Source organism: Theropithecus gelada, chromosome 16 (assembly GCF_003255815.1).
Source record: "Theropithecus gelada isolate Dixy chromosome 16, Tgel_1.0, whole genome shotgun sequence".
In the NCBI taxonomy this organism is placed as follows: Eukaryota; Metazoa; Chordata; class Mammalia; order Primates; family Cercopithecidae; genus Theropithecus; species Theropithecus gelada.
The window spans coordinates 26,295,362-26,316,525 of record NC_037684.1 but is presented as its reverse complement, the minus strand read 5'-3'; the positions used below and the strand labels follow the sequence as shown (position 1 = coordinate 26,316,525).

Genomic DNA, 21,164 nt, shown 5'->3' with positions numbered 1-21,164 from the left:
TACAGGTGCGTACCATCACATCTGTCTGGAGTTACTGCTTATGGATGAGCAAAGAAAGTAGTCTCAAGATAGAATCTACTCCTGGTGAAGATGCTGTGAACTTTGTTGAAATGACAACAAAGAAGAATATTACATAAACCTAATTGATAAAGCAGTAGCAGGATTTGAGAGGGCTGACTCCAATTTCTAAAGGAGTTCTACTGTGTGGAAATGCTACCAAACAGCATCACATGCTACAGAGAAATCTTTTTTGAAAATAAGAGTCAAATTAATGCAGCAAACCTTATTGGTGTCTTAAGAAATCGCCACAATAGGCTGGGCGCGGTGGCTCACGCCTGTAATCCCAGCACTTTGGGAGGCCAAGGTGGGCAGATCACGAGGTCAGGAGATCGAGACCATGCTGGCTAACACAGTGAAACTCTGTCTCTACTAAAAATACAAAGACTTAGCCGGGAGTGGTGGCGGACGCCTGTAGTCCCAGTTACTCGGGAGGCTGAGGCAGGAGAATGGTGTGAACCTGGGAGGCGGAGCTTGCAGTGAGTTGAGATCGCGCCACTGCACTCCAGTCTGAGAGACAGATCGAGACTCTGTCTCACAAAAAAAAAGAAAAAGAAATTGCCACAGCCACCCCAGCCTTCAGCAACTGCCACTCTAATCCATCAGCAGCCATCAACATCGTGGTAAGACGCTTCACAAGTGAAAAGATTACAATTTGCTGAAGGCCCAGATGATCGTTAGTGTTGTTTAGCAATGAAGTATTTTTAAATTATGTACATTATTTTTAAAGATTACACACAACAGCGTAAACATAACCTTTTTTTTTTTTTTTTTTTTTTGAGACAGAGTCTTGCTCTGTCACCCAGGCTGGAGTGCCGTGATCTTGGCTCACTGCAAGCTCCGCCTCCCAGGTTCACACCATTCTCCTGCCTCAGTCTCCTGAGTAGCTGGGACTACAGGCGCCCGCCACCATGCCTGGCTAATTTTTTGTGTTTTTAGTAGAGACGGGGTTTCACCGTGTTAGCCAGGATGGTCTCGATCTCCTGGCCTTGTGGTCCACCCACCTCGGCCTCCCAAAAGTGCTGGGATTACAGACTTGAGCCACCGTGCGTGGCCTAACATGACTTTTATATGCACTGGGAAACCAAAAAATTTGTGCAACTTGCTTTATTGTGATGTTCACTTTATTGCGGTTGTCTGGAACGGAACCCACAAAATCCCCAGGATATGCCTATACACACGTTGTCAACCAGAGGAACAACCTGGTCCTTTTCTCTCCGAAAAGCACAGCTTAAGCAACAGTAGGCTAGAAAGGCGGCAGGAGGGCTATGGGTTAAACTTAGGAAAAATCTTTTTTTTTTTTTTTTTTTTTTTTTTTTTGAGACGGAGTCTCGCTCTGTAGCCCAGGCTGGAGTGCAGTGGCCGGATCTCAGCTCACTGCAAGCTCCGCCTCCCGGGTTCACGCCATTCTCCGGCCTCAGCCTCCCGAGTAGCTGGGACTACAGGCGCCGGCCATCTCGCCCGGCTATTTTTTGTATTTCTTAGTAGAGACGGGGTTTCACTGTGTTCGCCAGGATGGTCTCGATCTCCTGACCTCGTGATCCGCCCATCTCGGCCTCCCAAAGTGCTGGGATTACAGGCTTGAGCCACCGCGCCCGGCCACTTAGGAAAAATCTTGGTGCCAGCCACGGGGAATACTAGGAATGACTGCTATGGTAAAATATGAACTCTCCCTAGGTAGAGCCCCACGCTACTGCTCACCAAGACAAAAAGGCCACAGGCAGTCCCAGAAAGCTCTCTGGAATGCTCCTGCACTTCCTAGGGAAGGAGAAGGTAGCTCTGAGCAGTAGCCATCAGCCTCAGGGATTTTTCAGCACCTCTAATTCTGACAAGCCTAGTGCTGCGTGCACTCTGCTTGGCTGACATCACAAGGATCACCCATTCCCTGGGGCTGGGTCATCAGATCCTATTGGGGCATATCAGGAGTCACATGAGATGGGAGAGGGAGTGAAAAACAACAACCCAAAGAACATGAAATAATTTCTAAACATTTTTATTTCAAATCTCTTTTCACCCCTCCCCAAAAAGACATGGGTAGGTACAGCAATCATAAAAAGGAGATACAAACACAAGAGTCAAATGTCTCTCGCACTGACACTTACAAAAAACTGGGAATTGTACATGGGGTTTCCAAACAGGACCTGCAGCAGCTACTAATGTCCCTTTACGAGAGTCAAACATGCCTATTAATACAGTATATACAGACACCCCATTCTGGAACTAATCTACAGGGACATCCCTAACCCCACCCCCTCTATCCCCAGAAAAATACCGAAACACACCCAAAGTGCATTTGTTTTGTTTATATCAAAACCTCTTTCCCTTTCCCCATCCCACCCTCAGACCCCCCACCCCATTTAAGATTGGCCTGCAAGTCTATTTTAACCATTTAGTATTTTTTTATAGTTTATGAAAATAAATTATACAGCAACTATTTTAATAAATTAAGCACAAAAGGAAGGGCAAAAGAGGAAAACTAAATGGGAAGACAAAAGCCAGGCCACGCTTTGGCTTGGAGGTCAGAGGGGGGCTAACGGGGACAGAAGTGGTTGCAGGGGGTGGCTCCCTTTCTGGTGAAAAATTGGCAACCACCCCGAGCCAGGAATGACACCCCTCTTCATCGAGTTTCTTAAAAACAACCAAAAACGTACAGCAGTGGCTATGCCACAGGCAGCACCAGTTTGGGCATTCCAACAGCCAGCTACCCAAAGTGGCACCTGGACCCTACCTGTCCCTTGGACAAGGTTCTGGGCCTAAGAGTGAGGGGCAGGTCCCCACCCAAGGGAGCACCAGAGATGGAGGAGTGAGACCAGGCTTCTGCTCCACCTGAGCTGGTTAGGGAGCTCAGGACGAAGCTCTGAGCGGGGCAGTGTGGTATGTGATGATCCCAGAGTCTGAGGAAGAGTGTCCTAAGTTCCTCACACTCGATCTCCAGGAGGAACTACGATCGCAGTCCAGCTGCAACCAAACATGCCTGTCTTCCCGCTGTGGCCAGCAGCTTTCTGTCTGCCCCTCCAGGCCTCTTGGCATTGAGGAGGAGCGGGTAGGAGAGGGAAAGGGAGCAGTTCCAGGTCCCCTCTAAACCCTCTAGAAATGAAATGGGAGTGAAGCAGGTCATGAACTAAGCATGCAGGGCTGGCTTCCTGGGAGGTAGATGGGAGTGGGACAGGATAGCAGGTGTGGAGAGGACAGGAAGGAAAACAGGAAGAAACTGAGCGACACCTACCAGGAAGGTCAAGAACCAATGAAAAGGACAAAGACAATATGAAATCTGCATGTAAAGAAAAGTCCTTTTCTGGCACACTAGAGAATCATCATTTTCAGTACAACTCATTACGCTACTTTCCTAACTGCAGTACCCGAGTCCCCAGTGCCTGTCTCTATGATCCAACCCCCATTTCACTGCTCCCAAGACTTTGCTCTCCATTTTCTCAAGGCCTCCGATTGTTTTGTGCTGAGCGAGAAGGCTCCAATGTGAAAGCAGGGTTTACCACAGGGACATGCAGACTTGACCTTTGTGGCCCAACCATTCTATAGCTATCATGGCGAAGGAGGGGGGCACACTTTTCTTCTTTTTTTTCTTTTTCTTTTTTTAATAAAAAAGGTTTTACTCCCCAGGAGCAAATAAATCATTTTCAACTACTGATAAACACTGCTGCAGTGAAAAGAAAGATGGCTACATGTATGCAATAGCACAAATTCAGTGGAAGAACAGCTGTGTTGACGATTAGAGATAAAAATCACTTCTCCATTCCCTCCTTTCCCATAAACCAAACCCAGGATTCCCATAGGGAAAATGTCTAACTCAATAGCTCCTCCCTTACATGACAGGGGGCGTGTCATTCTCTTAAAAGTGGAAACAAATGCCAGGTCTCCGCCCAGTGGAGATGCTCTTAACACCCCAACTGGTAGCAAGACTTCTGCAAATGACACACACACACACACACACACACACACACGCATACGCATATGCACACACACAGACTCAGACGTTCCAGCAGCTGTAGAGCTTTATCCCAGTGTCTTGTCCACTAACTTTAGGGCTCCAAAGCTAAGGGAGAGAGGCAGCAGGGAAGGGAAAGCTCTAACTGAAGGAAAAAGCTCCTCCTCTCCCCACTTTCTGCAGGGAGCAGAGGGCTTCAAGCATGCCATGCTTTCCTGGGAGCCCCGGGGTGAGGGCTGACAAGGCTGGATTCCAGGGCACTTCTGGTTCTACTCCCACCTCTCACCTCTAGGCCTGAGAACTAGAATTACCCCCACTCCCCAATTCTTCCTGGATGTCTGTTACAGGGGTGTCTGCAGCTATCTCCACACCATCCCCAACCTCAAGGGGGGCTTACATGATTAGCCCAAGTGAAATGTAGGGAAGTGGAAGGAGCAGGAGCCATGCGGGAGCTTCCCTTGGTCACACCTTTCTCCTCAGGGAGGCGGTGCCACCTCCACGGCTCAGGTTCCAGGATGTAACATTCACTTTACCTAGGTAAAGTAAAAGGTGACCAGGCCAAGGTCAGCACCAATGGTTCCAAAGAGCCAGCTGCCACCCACTTATCTAGTGCCCACACCAAAACCCCCACCCGCCTACTCCTATGCTCCTAACATAGCACACAAATTTCAAGTAACAGCAAGTTGTAGCAGTAGTTGTCACTGGCTCACACTGGCTCTCAACCTGAGGAAGGTTACAGAAGATCAGTCATAAACAGGTGAGGGTTATACAGGCACTGAAGCCACTAGTCTCACCCACCCACAACTTAGAAATCAATAGTGGGTCTCTAGATGTAAGCCTTTTCCAATTTGTGACTTGAAAATACAACCAGAAAGGAAATTTTTTTTTTTTTGAGATGGAGTCTTGCTCTGTCGCCCAGGCTGGAGGGTAGTGGAGCGATCTCAGCTCACTGCAACATCCGCCTCCTGGGTTCAAATGATTCTCTTGTCTCAGGCTCCCGAGTAGCTGGGACTACAAGTACAGGCCACCATGCCCAGCTTATTTTTGTATGTCAGTAGAGATGGGGTTTCACTATTTGGCCAAGCTGGTCTTGAACTCCCAACCTCGTGATCCGCCCACCTCAGCCTCCCAAAGTGCTGGGATTACAGGCGTGAGCCACTGCGCCCAGACCTAGAAAGGAATACATTTAAATGAGCTCTACACAGCACTGGTGAAGGAGGGGTGGGCCTGGTTGGGGAGGTGAAGGGCAGGTGCTACCCCAGCTGCTGCACCTGTTCCTCTGCTCCATTTACTCTCTGACCAGGCTGCATCCCAGAGAGCTGGTCCAGCCCCATGCCTCCTCCTCATCTTCCTCTAACTGCTCTGTGCAAGGCCACCCATGCAGGCACCAAACACCCACACCTGTCTCCTCTTGCACTGCTGTTTTGCAGCCCACTCCACAGAGGAAGGACTAGGCTGCAGCCAGGGCTGGGACCAGTGCACCGACAGATCACAGACACAGTTCAACACGACCCTCCCCAAGAGAAGAAAGGTGGGTGGTGAGGTTGGGTCACACCTCCTCAGTTGGGTTGTTTTGTACCTGAGTGTATGAGTTCTCCAGAAGAAACCCCAGTAACATAAGGTATGTGCAGGTTCTGCCTCCCTCACATGGCCTGAGCTGACCATAGTGAGGCCCTGGCAATGGGCAGAAGCCTTGCTGACTCCTTTGGGCTTTGGGCTCCACCTAACCAGCATAAACCCTCGGCACTCAGGTCTGCCTGGTGGCTGAGAAGCTTCCATCTAGACAACTGCACTGGAAAGGATTCTTTAACCATGTAGCTCTAACAGGGCTGTGCACTGTTCAGTACATGCCATGCAGATTTCTGTTTCCTTGCTTTTGTTCATGTGTTTCTCATCTCACTGTCTGTCCTGCCATTAACTACAACCCAAAACCTCAGAGGCACAGAACTTTCCCAGACCATCTGTTCTACCCTGATCTTATCCACTACAAATGTCTTTAGATGGTCCTTGATTTTCTGCTTGATGTGCAGCAGTCACCTAAAAGCTCCCTTAGGCCACAGATTACGTCTTTTACCTTTTTTGTTTTCTATAGTATCTAGCACAAAGCCAGGCACACACACACTAAAAAATAATCTTAAAATTATGAGTGGTTGAAAAGGAACGAAAAAAAGAAAGCTCCCAGGCTGCATATCCGCCACCCAAGGATCTCAATGGATTCCAGACTTCAGGCTCTGTATCAGGGTGGCACTTCCTGCAAGATGGCGAGTTATATCACTTGTACTCTCAAGAGGCAACACTCACATGCTAACCCAATTTCTGGGATCATAATCTTGCTTAATTGGTAATAGTTGGTAATACTACCATGGAAGCCAAGAAAAGAAGAGGTACCATATGACACATGAGAGGTGGGCTGTGTTTATGGTGCAAAGCTCATCTTGTGGGCCGCCCCTCCATGGTCAGGTAATGGTGCAAGTTTCCTCCCTGTTCAGCTACAAGGAGGAAGACTGGTCATTACATGCAGGACTAAGGAAGAAGGCAATGCTCCCAGATGAGGTGGTCCTATAAATTACCAAGACACTGGGGCCCCACCCAAACCATCAGGAAGCCACAAACCTGACATTAGTATCTTGTGAGATGAGGCAGCTATAAGCATGGGGAACCCAGAAAGAGTCTCACAGAACACACGCAAAGGAGTCATGAAGACCCAACAGCTCCACTGTTACATCTCAATAGCAAACCTCTCCCCAGAGCAGCTCTACAAGAAAGCAAACTCACAGCGTCATATGAATTGGCCATGGCCAGCCGCAGAAACCATTAAAGACCATTGGAGTTTTTCTGCCCGCTCCTCCTGAGAGCCAGAAGACAGGCAGCTCTCAAATCGGCACCTGACAGACTTTCCAGTGAGTGGAGACCAGCAAGCTCTGATCTGGAAATGTCTGGGTTGCTAGAATGAACACAGGAAAATATAGAAGCCCTTGCTACCTCCCATCTCAGAAGTGGGACAGCAGTGATAAACCTAAAAACATGAGATGCGATGCTCTCCTCTGACCTAAGGAAATCCTGTGAGGGCTGCGTTCTGAGAGCTTTCTCTAGGAAGAGCACAACTGTGGGAGCTGCATTTCTCACCTTCCTCCACATTCCCCCTCATAAGCTGACAGGCATATGGAAGTAACACTGACTCCTAAGTCATGAGTACAGTTTGCCATGAAGAACCTGGAAGCACGCTCCATTAAATTCAGCAGCCCATGATTGGCTCTGAACCACCCAGGTGATGAGAAAAACGATTGCCTTGACAGCCAGCAGAAGCAATAGGGATGCCGTTACCATGACCAGAGTGACATGTACAGTTATCTCAAGGGGGAATGGGTTGAGAGCAGAGAAAGAATGGGTTAACTTCAGGTCATGGAACTTAAGGAATTAAGTAAATGACAACTAGTACAGCTTCCATGAGAGGTGTTTCTGAACTCAGATTCCTAAACCTTAAAAAAGGATGCAGGAGTCACTACTTCCCCCAGCTAAGGCCAATTGCCAGGTTTTGCCCAATATTCTTTTCGAGACCACCTACCCTCCTTTCTCTCCTGCTCCTACCACAGCTGCCCATGGCAACAAGAAGCAGACTCCCCCTCCCTCAGGAACTCTCAGTCCTTTGCAAACCTCAGGCCCTTCCTCCCATCTTCCAGGCCCACAGCACAGACTCTAACTCTGCCTTTGGCACCAGCTGAATGGCCGTCCCGTCCCCTCCTCCCACCCCTTCTTTGGACCTGCTCACCCTTCATACCACTTTCAATCTAATGGGCACAAACCCCAGCTGCCTTCAAGGTGAGTTTTCCATACCAAGTAATACAAATATCAAAAACAAAACTTCTGAAAAAGAAACAGTGTTGAGACTTCTTCCAGTTTTCCAAGGAGCCCCTCCAGTCCCAAGATGCCCAGGGGTGGGTATGAGGTGGAGCCCCACGCAGAGTACGGTCATGTGCTTCTTCCAAGCCCCAGGGCTGCGTGGGGAACCGAAGTCTCTGAACAGAGAATCCCAATCTTCCCGTTCCCTCACTTTTCCTCTTCTTTTCATGGTAGCTTAATTTGGTTCTTCAAAGCTGGAGCTTGGCAACCAAATGCCTAGGTAAAAAAGGAAAAAAAATTAAAACAGTTAAACAGAACAGAACCAAAATGGAGTGAAAGAACAGCCAGGCACTGGAGGTGGAGCAACACACCTCAAAAGGAGAATGGAGCCTGGAGAGCTGAATGCTTCCACGAGGGCCACATGTGACTAGGGATGCAGCAGTGGCCTTTGTCAGGGGACCTGAGCAGCCTATGACTTGGATGACAAAACAAGGTCCCGAAATAACTAATAAATATATCCTACCACATTGCATAAATTCTCTCTTTCCCTTTCCCTTACCCCTTCATTTCCTACCCACTTTTTCCCTGAGGCTGAATTGCTCTAGGGACTGAAAAGGGAAGTGAGCCCCTGGAGTAATCCCTTTTGAACCTGGCTAGAAAGAGCTCTATATTTCTTTTTTTGTTTTGTTTTGTTTGAGATGGAGTCTCGCTCTGTCACCCAGGCTGGAGTGCAATGGCATGATCTCGGCTCACTGCAATCTCTGCTTCCTGGGTTCAAGCGATTCTCCTGCCTCAGCCTCCCAAGTAGCTGGACAGGCGTGTGCCACCAAGCCTGGCTAATTTTTGTATTTTTAGTAGAGACAGGGTTTCACCATGTTGGCCAGGCTGGTCTCAAACTCCTGACCTTGTGATCTGCCCGCTTCAGCCTCCCAAACTGCTGGGATTACAGACGTGAGCCACCACACCTGGCCAGAGAGCTCTATATTTCTGCAGCTTCTGTCAACTGGACAGGGTTGACACAGAATCACAAAGGCCACTGTTGCGTCCACCTTCCGACTTGAGACAGGCACTGTTCTCGCCATTACTCTGTAGCCTGACTCCAAACCCCCTGGCATGAAATTCCACAGGTAACAGCACACATAGACCAAGCAGGCCATTCAGAACTCCCAAATTAAAATCAGTCTGAACAACCAGAAGTCATAAAGACCAAATTTCATACCCTAAAGACCTTTCCCGACGGGGCACAGTGGCTCATGCCTGTAATCCCAGAACTTTGGGAGGCCAAGATGCGTGGATCACTTGAGTGAGGTCAGGAGTTCGAGACCCACCTGACGAACATGGAGAAACACCATCTCTACTAAAAATACAAAATTAGCTGGGTGTGGTGGTGCACACCTGTAATCCCAGCTACTTGGGAGGCTGAGGTGTGAGAATTGCTTGAACCCAGGAGATGGAGGTTGCAGTGAGCCAAGATCACACCATCACGCTCCAGCCTGGGCAACAAGAGCAAAACCCCCTCTCAAAAAAAAAAAAAAAAAAAAAAAGACTTTTCCCTTGGGAAGTGTTACATTCCCCCCCTTCCAGGGCTCCTAGGGTCTACAGCAGGAGCAAGTTCAGCATTACGCTTATTCTTTGCTACAGGCATCAATCCTGATGTCACAGCAAAAAGGGATCCTGGGAGTTCAGTTCAAACCTTTGCCAGTGCATGACTGCCCCCAACACTCAAGACAAATGGCTACCCACTGGCCTGTTCCTGATCATGCCACATCCCTCTCAGCTGAGGCAGGGCCTTTATACCTCTAGGTCCCCTTGCCCAGAATGTTCTGCTCCAAGGCACTCCCATGGCTGGCTCCTTGATACTCGGGTTTCAGCTGAAATGGCACCTCCTTGCAAGTCTCTCCCTGACTATCTAAACTTGAGGAGTACCCCACTACTAATCACTAAACTTTACCCAGTTTTATTTTCCTCACAACACTGTATAGTCACCTGAAATTAGCCCATTCATTTATGTTCGTGTTTGTTGCCTGTCTTTCCTTAGAAGGGAAGCTTAGTGAGAACAGGGCCTTTGCTTTGCTCAGCACTCTATTCTCAATTCACACTGGGTGCCGAACAAACACAAATATACAGCTATCTGCTGAATGGAAGCTCTTGAGGAAAAGCATCCCAGTTTTGGACCTCTCTGCTAAAAACGTTCTTCTAAAGTTGGACTGAAATCTAGTTCCTTGTAACTTACATTCATTTTGGTCCTTGTCCATGTCTCTTTTTGCTGTGATATGGGAAGGCCTTGGAGCAGAGCATTCTGGGCAAGGGGACCTAGAGGTATAAAGGCCCTGCCTCAGCTGGAAAGGGTGTGGCATGATCAGGAACAGGCCGGTGGGGAGCCACTTGTCTTGAGTGTTGGGAGCAGTATGCACTGGCAAAGGTTTGAACTGAACCCTCGGATCTCTTTTTGCTGTGACATCAGGATTGTTGCCTGTGGCAAAGAATAAGGGTAATGCTGAACTTCCTTCCCACTGGAACCACAGAGAGGAAGTTAATCACTCTCTTTCTCAGGAAAACCCATCAAATGCATCTTTCAGCTATCCCTCCCTAAAACCTCCATGCTCCCGGTTAATCACATTTCTTTCTAGGCCATTTATTCCTGTATGATGAAGTTTGAGCTCTCCAATGCTACAAGGCCCTTCTCTGAATGTGCTCCCTGTTTATGTGGGTTCTTCTACAGCACTGCACCCACAGACGTGGTCCTCTAACTGAATGGCCTAATTACTCTTCAAGGGTAGTCAGGTAGGTGGACCTCCCTAGTGCTCTCTCTACCTCTCAGCCTAATCTCAAGTGCAAAGCCATCATGCAGAGAAATCCACCTAGACACCAGACATTAGATGTTTAGTCACTTCCAAAGGCATAGAATTTGCATATAATTGAAGAAATGATGAGACTGTACATCTACTCCAGGATTCACACCAGAAGAAAGCAGTCATTACACACTGGCAGTCAATCTTGCTTTTCACCACCACCACCAAAGTCACGGCTCCCTGGCAATTGTGTTCCCTACTCAGGAACTTGGCCCCACAATGTTCACTTTAGTGCGATTTAAAAGACTAATTGGAATTCATCTGCACAAACCAGTATTGCAAGATATTTTATGGGAAAATAAATGAGTAGAACTGTGTAATGATGGGAGAAGAGCCTCGTAGATAAATGAATTCCTTAGTTAATTCACTTATTCTCTTCAACAATTTACTTTGTAATGGCCCAAATGGAACTCTAAATAGAAGAGTGGGCTGTTTTTCTTCATCCCCATATTCCAAGCTGTGGGACATGGTGGAGTCTCACTCAAGTGCATGCCTGTTGCAATTAAAGGCATGTTTGTGTTCTCTTTGATGAAGTTTCCTTTCCCTTTAGCTTCCTGCTTTATATGCCAATTGTGTGGTATCAGGGAGATCAGCCCAAGTCTGTATGAGAGGAGGCTGCACTCTTCTTTTTATTTTTTTCAATTACCCTCTCCTTGCCAGAGGCCGCACTCTTAGCTACACTTGGGTGTCCCCCTCCTTGCTCACATTCAGTGATTAGCTTGCACATTTCCTGGCAATCTGCTTTCACGTCTGTCTGCTTTCCTCCCAAATGGGTTGTGTGCCCCTTGGGGACTCCACAGTCAGATCTTGTCATTCTATGGGCAAATGCTTGGATCGGGGCTATCCATGTTGGGAGATGCAGGGAGGGGGCCCAAGGCTCAATGCATGATGATGACTGCCCAGTAAGAAATGTGGCTGGGCAGTGAGGCGGAGAGCTCATACCCTTGGTGGCGACCAGCAGGGAGCCCCTCGCTACGTGGAGGGTTCCACCTCTTGCTTCTGTTTGGAAATGAGCTGCGCTTCCTTTAGAGACAGGTATACCTCTTCCTGAGGATCATAGTAGTAGAACTTTCGGATATAAGAGATCAGAGGTCTGTGAAAAACAAATGAGGGATATACACAAAAGGTTTTTATGCAAAATATAAAAGAAGTAACTCCTTTGTTCAACTCTTCTTCATTCCCTACATGGTAGAGACCAAACACAATTCCCATTTTCTCAGTTATTATAGTTCTGTCTTCCTTACCCTTACCACTTCTACTCTATTCTGCAGAAGGGAGGCTGACACACACACCTTCCTCCCTCTGGCTGCAATATGACAGTTCTAAAGTTAGGTGCTAAGACACAAGAAATGTGAAAGAATGATGTCTGCAAATATTTTATGCCAGACTCTGCCTGTGAAGGTAGCTTGCAGGCCTCACTGACATTTGTTACCTCCCCACAACCCCCTTACTCATTCCTGTCCCAACCCTAAGAACCCCATTGTACTTAGGCAGTGGGAGATCTGGGATATGATCTATCCTGACGAGCTGTCGTATCCGGAATCTGCAAAGGTGCTGGAGGGATTTGACATTGCTGAATCGGGACACTGGATAGAGCAGCTGGACAGGAGTTGGTGGCAGTCCTTCAAGAAAGAAAACAAAGAAAAATATTCAGAGAAACAATGGAGCTAACTACCATTTCTTGTATGAAGAGAACCTAGGGAGGGGAAATGGGACTTCTTTATGGTTCATATATGTATTCTGTGCAAAAGCCCCTCCACAAAGGGCTGTTGATTTCCATTTCCAGAAGAACCACCACCACCTTCACACTTAAGGAAGTCTATTCTCTGCCAAAGGCCTCCCTAGCATCACTTTTGTGTGTGTGAGTGGTTTTTTTTTTTTTTTTGAGACAGAGTTTCGCTTTTTTTTTTTTTTTTTTTGGTGAGACAGAGTCTCACTCTGTCACCCAGGCTGGAGTGCAGTGGCCGGATCTCAGCTCACTGCAAGCTCCGTCTCCCGGGTTTACGCCATTCTCCTGCCTCAGCCTCCCGAGTAGCTGGGACTACAGGCGCCCGCCACCTCGCCCGGCTAGTTTTTTTGTTTTTTTTTTTAGTAGAGATGGGGTTTCACCGTGTTAGCCAGGATGGTCTCGATCTCCTGACCTCGTGATCTGCCCGTCTCGGCCTCCCAAAGTGCTGGGATTAAGTGCTGGGATTACAGGCTTGAGCCACCGCACCCGGCCTGAGAGTTTTGCTCTTTTTGCCCAGGCTGGAGTGCAATGGCGCGATCTCGGCTCACCGCAACCTCCGCCTCCCGGGTTCAAGCAATTCTCCTGCCTCAGCCTCCCGAGTAGTTGGGATTACAGGCATGTGCCACCACCCCGGCAAATTTTGTATTTTTAGTAGAGACGGGGTTTCTCCATGTTGGTCAGGCTGGTCTTGAACTCCCGACCTCAGGTGATCCACCTGCCTTGGCCTCCCAAAGTGCTGGGATTACAAGCGTGAGCCACCGCGCCCGGCCTGGTTTTTTGGTTTTTTTTTTTTTTTTTTGGAGACAGGGTCTCGTTCTGTCACCCAGGCTGGAGTGCAGTGGCCCAATCTCAGCTCACTGCAGCCTTGACCTCCCAGACTCAAGAAATCCTCCTGCCTCAGCCTCCTGAGTAGCTGGGACCACAGGTGCATGCCACTGTACCCAGCTAATTTTTGTATTTTTAGTAGAGACGGGGTTTCCCTGTGTTGCCCAGGCTAGTCTCAAACTCCTGGGCTCAAGCAATCCACCTGCCTCAGCCTCCCAAAGTGCTAGAATTATAGGCGTGAGCCACTGTGCCTGGCTCCTAGCATCACTCATAACAGCTGAGAGTCCTGCTCCTTGGAGTAGTCCAATGATGCCAAACTAGAGACACTGCTTGGACCCAAGTGGCCAGTCCCAGGCCTGAGGCTCTTGGGAAGGCCAAGAATCAAAAGGATCCCTGCTGGGAATGGGAGATACTTGTTGGACACATCTACTAGTATCCTGAGAGTGAGGACTCAGAAAAGCCGTTCAGAGGAGTCCCCACCAAATTCCAACTGGTTCAGCAGAGAGGCTGGTAAGTAGAAGGTAACAGCTGGGATCAAAGTTGACAAGCCTATTATTCCCGCTATTACTTCAAGCCAGGACAATCAGGTTTAGCCCCTCTTATACTCACCATCCACAACCCCCACTTCCTGCTTCTGAAATTTTAGGCCAGGAAACCAAAAAAAGATGATGCTTTTAAAAGAACAACCACCACAATAACTTGGGCAAGCTGGGTTTAGTACTACTCAGTGCAAACCTGCCTGCTGATTGATGCCAAATAGACTCAATGGGAGTACCACCTCCTTATGTATTAGCAGGCTATGTGCTGGGGAATCCCACCCCAAAAAGGGCCCCACGCCACAGCACAGAGACATCCAGAATGGCAGGAACACTGGGGTTCAAGGGAACTAAGAATATTTTGCTTTCAATAAACAAAGGGGCTATGGAAGGTAAACAAGATTCTTTGAGAAAGAATCTGAGTTGTAAAACCTGTCAAAGAATTCTCAGCCATTGTCATATCAAAAGACATTCTGTAGACAATTCTGTAGACACAACTGATTGGAAAATAAAATATCTACTATTATTGGGGTTTAAGTTCAAACAGTTTTTTTGTTTATTTGTTTGTTTAAGACGGCATCTTGCCCTTGTCGCCCAGGCTGGAGTGCAGTGGCGTGATTTCGGCTCACTGCAAGCTCCAACTCCTAGGTTCAAGCGATTCTCCTGCCTTAGCCTCCCGAGTAGCTGGGATTACAGGTGCCCACCAACATGCCCAGCTAATATTTGTATTTTTAGTAGAGACGGGGTTTCACCATGTTGGCTAGGTTGGTCTCGAACTCCTGACCTCGGGTGATCCACCTGCCTCAGCCTCCCAAAGTGCTGGGATTACAGGTGTGAGCCACCATGCCCGGCCCAGATAAGTTTTAAAATTTTGTTTGAAGGCATGAAAACAAAACAAATGAAAGCTTGCACACTGCATCCCAAAGCTTTTTCATGATCACTGACAACAGACTTTCTGGGGGGGAAAAAAAAAAAAAAGAAATCAAAATATATTATTTTATTGTTACTGAGCAAGTAAGCTCATCTTAAAAACATACTCAGGCTAGGTGCAGTGGCACATGCCTGTAATCCTAGTACTTTGGGAGACCAAGGAGGAAAGATCACTTGAGGCCCGGAACTTGAGGCTACAGTGAGCCAAGATTGCGCTGCTGCACTCCAGCCTGGGTAACAGAGCATGACCCTGTCTCTAAAAAAAAATAATAGTAATAATGATAACTTATTTAGTCTTTAAAACTATACTTTGAGGCAAACACCACCATCCCCATTTCACATATAAAGAAACTGAGGCCCACTGAGCTTAGAGAACTTGCTGTGGCATGGAGCCAATAAAGTCGGCCTGCCTTGAACACCTGCCCTAAGGAAGAATTATCGGTGGCTCTACCATAGCCGAGGAACCTCTCAGCAGGGTTCTCCAGGAGGGTCTCTAGAGTGCCTACACCTCTGCCCATCTAACAAGGAGGTTGTCCAGGACACAGCACTCTGGTTCATGACCAGCCTCTCCTAGTCCTCTGCCTGGCACTCCCACCCCTTCAAAACTAAGTCTTGTATTTTGAAGCCCTACTGCTCTCCTCCAGCCACATGGTTGGTCCTCTCAATTAAAAGAAAAGAAAAAGAACTCATACGTGAATTTTTCCTTGAATATATTTAACTCAAGCGGTTTTAAGAAATAATTTTGGGTTCAAATGCCTCTTTGAATTTGTCCTGTCCCTCACTGGTATTTATATATTCTTTAGTAAATTAAACTATGGCAAACAGAAAGCTTTGGGGGGTTGGCTGTAATACTGGTAAACTCAACATGATGTTTCAGAGATAAAAGTAATTTATATATCTAATAATTTATTCCCAGAGATAACACTGTGCTGAAAGAGATCAGGATAATATACAACATACAATTATCTGATTGTTTGCCTACTTAAATTTTAATGACCACATATACTTGCCTATTTAATCATATTACTTTTAGCCTTTAGGTTTACAAATAGCAATTTGAAACCTGTTAATTTTCTGATATTCTCTGGTGTTTATCTGACCATTTACTGTTTGCCCACAAGCGCAGCAAACGATTAAAACTCTTACATTTAAAGCATGCTAACAGAAGCAGTTAAAAATAGAAAGAATCCAGGATAAGACCCAACTGGGGTTAAAAGAGTAAGGGTAAAGTCAAACATGAATCATCAGTAACTTTCTTCCAGTCCTCATGGGCACAAACCTAGTCTGTAGCCATGCACTATTTTTCATTTGTCTCAACAAAGACCATGTTAGGGGTAAGAAATCTCTTCCAGGTATAAACACCCAAACACCCACGTCTTTCTGCCACACCAAAGGTTTTTCTGTCCCCTGAAGACAGAATCAGATCAGGAATCACATCTGTTTCACATTCCAAGTCTCATTTTCTTAACAGTATAAGTAAAAATAGAATAAACTAGGGAGTCTAGTTGACTTATATATAATCCTTCAAAAAGAAAAAAATAAGCACGAGGGCAATAGTAAAAGGCAGCCCAGTGCGGTGGCTCACGCCTGTAATCCCAGCACTTTGGGAGGATTGCTTGAGCCCATGAGTTCAAGATTGGCCTGGGCAACATAGGGAGACCTTACCTCTACAAAAATTAAAATTAAAAAAATTAGCCAGGCATGGTGGTGCACACCTGTGGTCCCAGCTACTCAGGAGGCTGAAGTGGGAGGACTGCTTGAGCCCAGGAGGCTGAGGCTGCAGTGAGCTATGATTGCACCACTGCGCTCCAGCCTGGGTTATGGAGAGACCCTGTCTACAAAAAAGATATTTTGCCGGGTGCGGTGGCTCAAGCCTGTAATCCCAGCACTTTGGGAGGCCGAGACGGGCGGATCACGAGGTCAGGAGATCGAGACCATCCTGGCTAACACAGTGAAACCCCGTCTCTACTAAAAATACAAAAAACTAGCCGGGCGAGGTGGCGGGCGCCTGTAGTCCGAGCTACTCCGGAGGCTGAGGCGGGAGAATGGCGTGAACCCGGGAGGCGGAGCTTGCAGTGAGCCGAGATCACGCCACTGCACTCCAGCCTGGGAGACACAGCGAGACTCCGTCTCAAAAAAAAAAAAAAAAAAAAGATATTTAGCGGCCGGGCGCGGTGGCTCAACCCTGTAATCCCAGCACTTTGGGAGGCCGAGACGGGCGGATCACGAGGTCAGGAGATCGAGACCATGCTGGCTAACACGGTGAAACCCCGTCTCTACTAAAAAATACAAAAAATTAGCCGGGCGAGGTGGCGGGCGCCTGTGGTCCCAGCTACTCGGGAGGCTGAGGCGGAAGAATGGCGTGAACCCAGGAGGCGGAGCTTGCAGTGAGCTGAGATCCGGCCACTGCACTCCAGTCTGGGCGACAGAGCGAGACTCCGTCTCAAAAAAAAAAAAAAAAAAAGATATTTAGCTAACAGTGAAGTACTGTTTTTTAATATCTCACTCCTTTCTTCAGCTTGAAACAGCTTAAGAAAAACTAAACAATAGTTTATTTTAGTGGGAGCAGGGGTGAGAGGGCAGAAGATTCACTTTTCCTTATATTCCCTTGGGTACTATTTGACCTTTCTATCACATACATGTTATTTCAAAATTTGAAAAGAAATACATGTTATAACTAAAAAATGAGTTATGCAAGGTTACAGGATATAAGATGAATATGCAAAAAGCAATTAAATTTCTATATTCTAGCTATAAAAAATCCAAAATTCAAAAATAATTAAAATTAAGAAAGCAATTTACAATAGGATCAAAAACAAATGCTAAAAAATAAATTTAACAGAAGAAGTACAAAACTTATATTATGAAAAAATACGGGCCAGGCACAGTGGCTCATACCTATAATTCCAGCACTTTGGGAGGCGGAGACAGGTGGATGGCTTGAGCCAAAGGGTTAGAGACCAGCCTGGGCAACGTGGTGAGACCACATCTCTACTAAAAATATAAAGATTAGCCGAGCATGGTTGTGTGTGCCTATAGTCCCAGCTACACAGGAGGCTGAAGTGGAGGGCAGATTGAGCCAGGGAGGTAGAGGTTGTAGTGAGCCATGATGGCACCACTGCACACCAGACTGGATGATAGTGGGACAAAAAAAAAAAGACTGAAAGACAGAAAGAAAGATAAGGAAGGAAGGAAGGAAGGACAAACAAAAGAAAAAATACAAAACATTGTTCAGAGTTTTAAAAAGACCTAAATAAGCAGAAAGACAGCCTATGTCCATGGATCAGAAAACTTAATATTGTTGACATGTCAATACTCCCCAAATTGATGTACAGACTCAACTCCACACTCTTGCCAACACCAGGGTATTAAAGGGTATTAAAATCTCAGTAGGCTTCTTTGCAGAAATTGACAATCTGATCCTAAAATTCATATGGAAATGCAAGAAATCCAAAATAGCCAAAACCATCTTGAAAAACAACAAAGTTGGAAGACTCACACTTTTCCATCTCAAAACTTACTACAAAACTATAGGAATCAAGACAGTAATGGCATAAGGATGGACATACAGCTCAATGGAATAGAACTGAGTCTGGAAATTTACCTTCACAGTTACAATCAACTGATTTCAACAAGGATGCCAAGACAATTCAATGGGAAAAGAATATCTTTTCAAAAAATGGTGCTAGAACTGAATAAAAAGAGTAAAGTTGGACTCCTTTCTCATGCCATACACAAAAATTGGCTGGGTACAGTGGCTCACACCTGTAATCCCAGTTCTTTGGGCGGCTGAGGTGGGAGGATCACTTGAGGCCAGGAGGCAGAGGTTGCGGTGAGCCAAGATTGTGCCACTGCACTCCAGCCTGGGTGACAGAGAAAGAGTCTCTCTCTCTCTCTCTCTCTCTCTCTCTATATATATATATATATATATATACACACACACACACACACCAAACAAAAAAAAAAAGAAAAAACAAAAATTAACTCAAAATGGATAGTAGACCTAATGTAAAAGCTAAAAGTTTAAGTCTCCTAGAAGAAAATATAGGCATTAAGCTCCATTGCCTTTGGTTAGGCAAACTTTTCTAAATATAACAAGCAAAAAAAAAAACCAAAAAAACAACAACAGGTAAGTAAGAATAGGAACTCATCAAAATCCTTCATGCTTCAAAGAATACCATCAAGAAAGTAAAAAGACAACCCACAGAATGGGAGAAAATATTTGTAAATCACATCTGACAAGGGACTTGTATCTAGAATATATAAAGAACTTTATTTATTTATTTATCTATTTTGAGATAAAATAAAAGCTGGAGTGCAGTGGCATGATCTTGACTCACTGCAACCTCCACCTCCTGGGCTCAAGCAATCTTCCCATCTCAGTCTTCCAAGTAGCTGGGACGACAGGCATGCACCACCACACTGGGCTAATTTTTAAATTTTTTGTAGAGACAGTGTCTCCCTGTCTTGCCCAGGCAGGTCTTGAGCTCCTGGGCTCAAGCAATCCTCCTGCCCTGGCCTCCCTAAGTACTGGGCTTATAGGCACCATGCCCAGCCTGTAAAGAACTCATAACTCAATAAGAAGACAAACAGCTCAATTACAAAATGAGCAAAGGATGTGAAGAGACACACAGTAGCCAATAAGCAGATGAAAAGATGTTAACATCATTAGTCATTAAGGCAATGCAAATCAAAACCACAATGAAATACCACTTCATACTCACTAGGATGGCTATATTCAAAAAGATGGACAATAACAAAGTCTTGGGTGCAGTTGTTTTGGGAGTCTGGCATGGGGTTAAACATGGGATTACCATATGACCCAGCAATTTCATGCCTAGGAATATATCCAAGAGAATTGAAAAGATATTCACATAAACAGCTGTACATGAATGTTCAAAGCAGCATTATTTATCTCATAATAGCCAAAAAGTGCAAACGACCTAAAGAATGGAGAAACAAAATGTGGTATATCCAGAGTGGAATGTTACTCAGTCATAAAAAGGAATGCAGTGCTGACACATGCTATGACACTGGTGAACTTTGAAAACATTATGCTAAGTAAAAGAAACAAGACATAAAAATATTGTATGATTCCATTTATGTGAAATGTACCAAATAGTCAAATCCATAGAAACGGAAAACAGATCAGTGGTTGGTAGGGGCCAGGAGGTAGAGGGAATAGGGAGTAACTGCTAATAGTCTGAGGTTTTCATTTTGGTGTGATGAAAACATTCTAAAATTGATTGTGGTGATTGTTGTACAACTCTGTGAATATACTAAAAACCACTGAATTGCACAGTATTTTTTCTCTTTCTTGAGACACAGTCTTGTTCTGTTGCCCAGGATGAAGTGCAGTGGTGTGTTCTCAGCTCACTGCAACCTCTGCCTCCTGGGTTCAAGCAATTCTCCTGCGTTGGCCTCCTGAGTAGCTGGAACTGGGACTGCAGGTGCTCACCACCGCTCCTAGCTAATTTATGTTTTTTTTTTTTTTTTTAATCAAGATGGGGTTTCGTGCCATGTTGCCCAGGCTGGACTTGAACCCTTAGGCTCAAGCAATCTACCTTCCTTGGCTTTGAATGACACATTTTAGATGGGTGAATTGCATGTTATGTGAATTATATCTCAATAAAATTGTTAGATAAAAGCAAGGAAGGAAGGGAGGGAAAGAGGGAAAAAGAAATACCCCAACATGAAGAGCCTTCTGCTGGCCAAAGGTGAGACAATACGAGCTTCAATAATTGTAACTGTAATGAATTAAAAGCCAGTAAGTGGGCCAGGCACAGTGGTTCACACCTATGCCTATAATCCTAGCACTGTGGGAGGCCGAGGCAGCTGGATCACCTGAGATCAGAAGTTCAAGACCAGCCTGGCCAACATAGCGAAACCCCATCTCTACTAAAAATACAAAAAAATTAGCCAGGCGTGGTGGCACATGCCTGTAATCTCAGCTACATGGGAGGCTGGGGCAGGAGAATCACTCGAACCCGGGAGTTGGAGGTTGCAGTGAGCCGAGAGCGTGCCACTGCACTCTAGCCTGGGTGACAGAGCGAGACTCTGTCTCAAAAAAAAAAAAAAAGAAAGAAAGCCATTACGTATGTTTAATTCCATGAATTTTATATATATTTATATAAAATATATATATACATATTTTTGAGACACAGTGTCTCTCTGTCACCCAGGCTAGAGTACAGTGGCGCGATCTCAGCTCACTGCAACCTCTGACTCCTGAGTTCAAGCGATTCTTCTGCCCCTGCCTCCCAAGCAGCTGGGATTACAGGCACATGCCACCATGCCCAGCTAATTTTTTATATTTTTAGTAGAGACAAGGTTTTGCCATATTGGCCAGGCTGGTCTCCAACTCCTGACCTCAGGTGATCCAACTGCCTTGGCCTCCCAAAGTGTTGGATTACAGGCGTGAGTCACTGCACCTGGCTGAATTAATCACATAT

General features: G+C 46.2%; 1 protein-coding gene across 1 annotated transcript in view; it reads right to left on the bottom strand.

Moving 5' to 3' along the window:
• Nucleotides 1-2,034: 2,034 nt before the first annotated feature.
• The window catches only part of SOCS7 (suppressor of cytokine signaling 7), a 51,948-nt gene continuing 32,818 nt past the window's right edge, over nucleotides 2,035-21,164 (bottom strand). The window contains exons 8-10 of the mRNA XM_025363456.1: nucleotides 12,179-12,314; nucleotides 11,635-11,785; nucleotides 2,035-8,116 (exon numbers count right to left, since the gene is read on the bottom strand). Coding sequence (XP_025219241.1) covers nucleotides 11,665-11,785; nucleotides 12,179-12,314 — 257 coding nt within the window. The 3' untranslated portion in view covers nucleotides 2,035-8,116; nucleotides 11,635-11,664. The remainder of the gene's footprint in view (nucleotides 8,117-11,634; nucleotides 11,786-12,178; nucleotides 12,315-21,164) is intronic.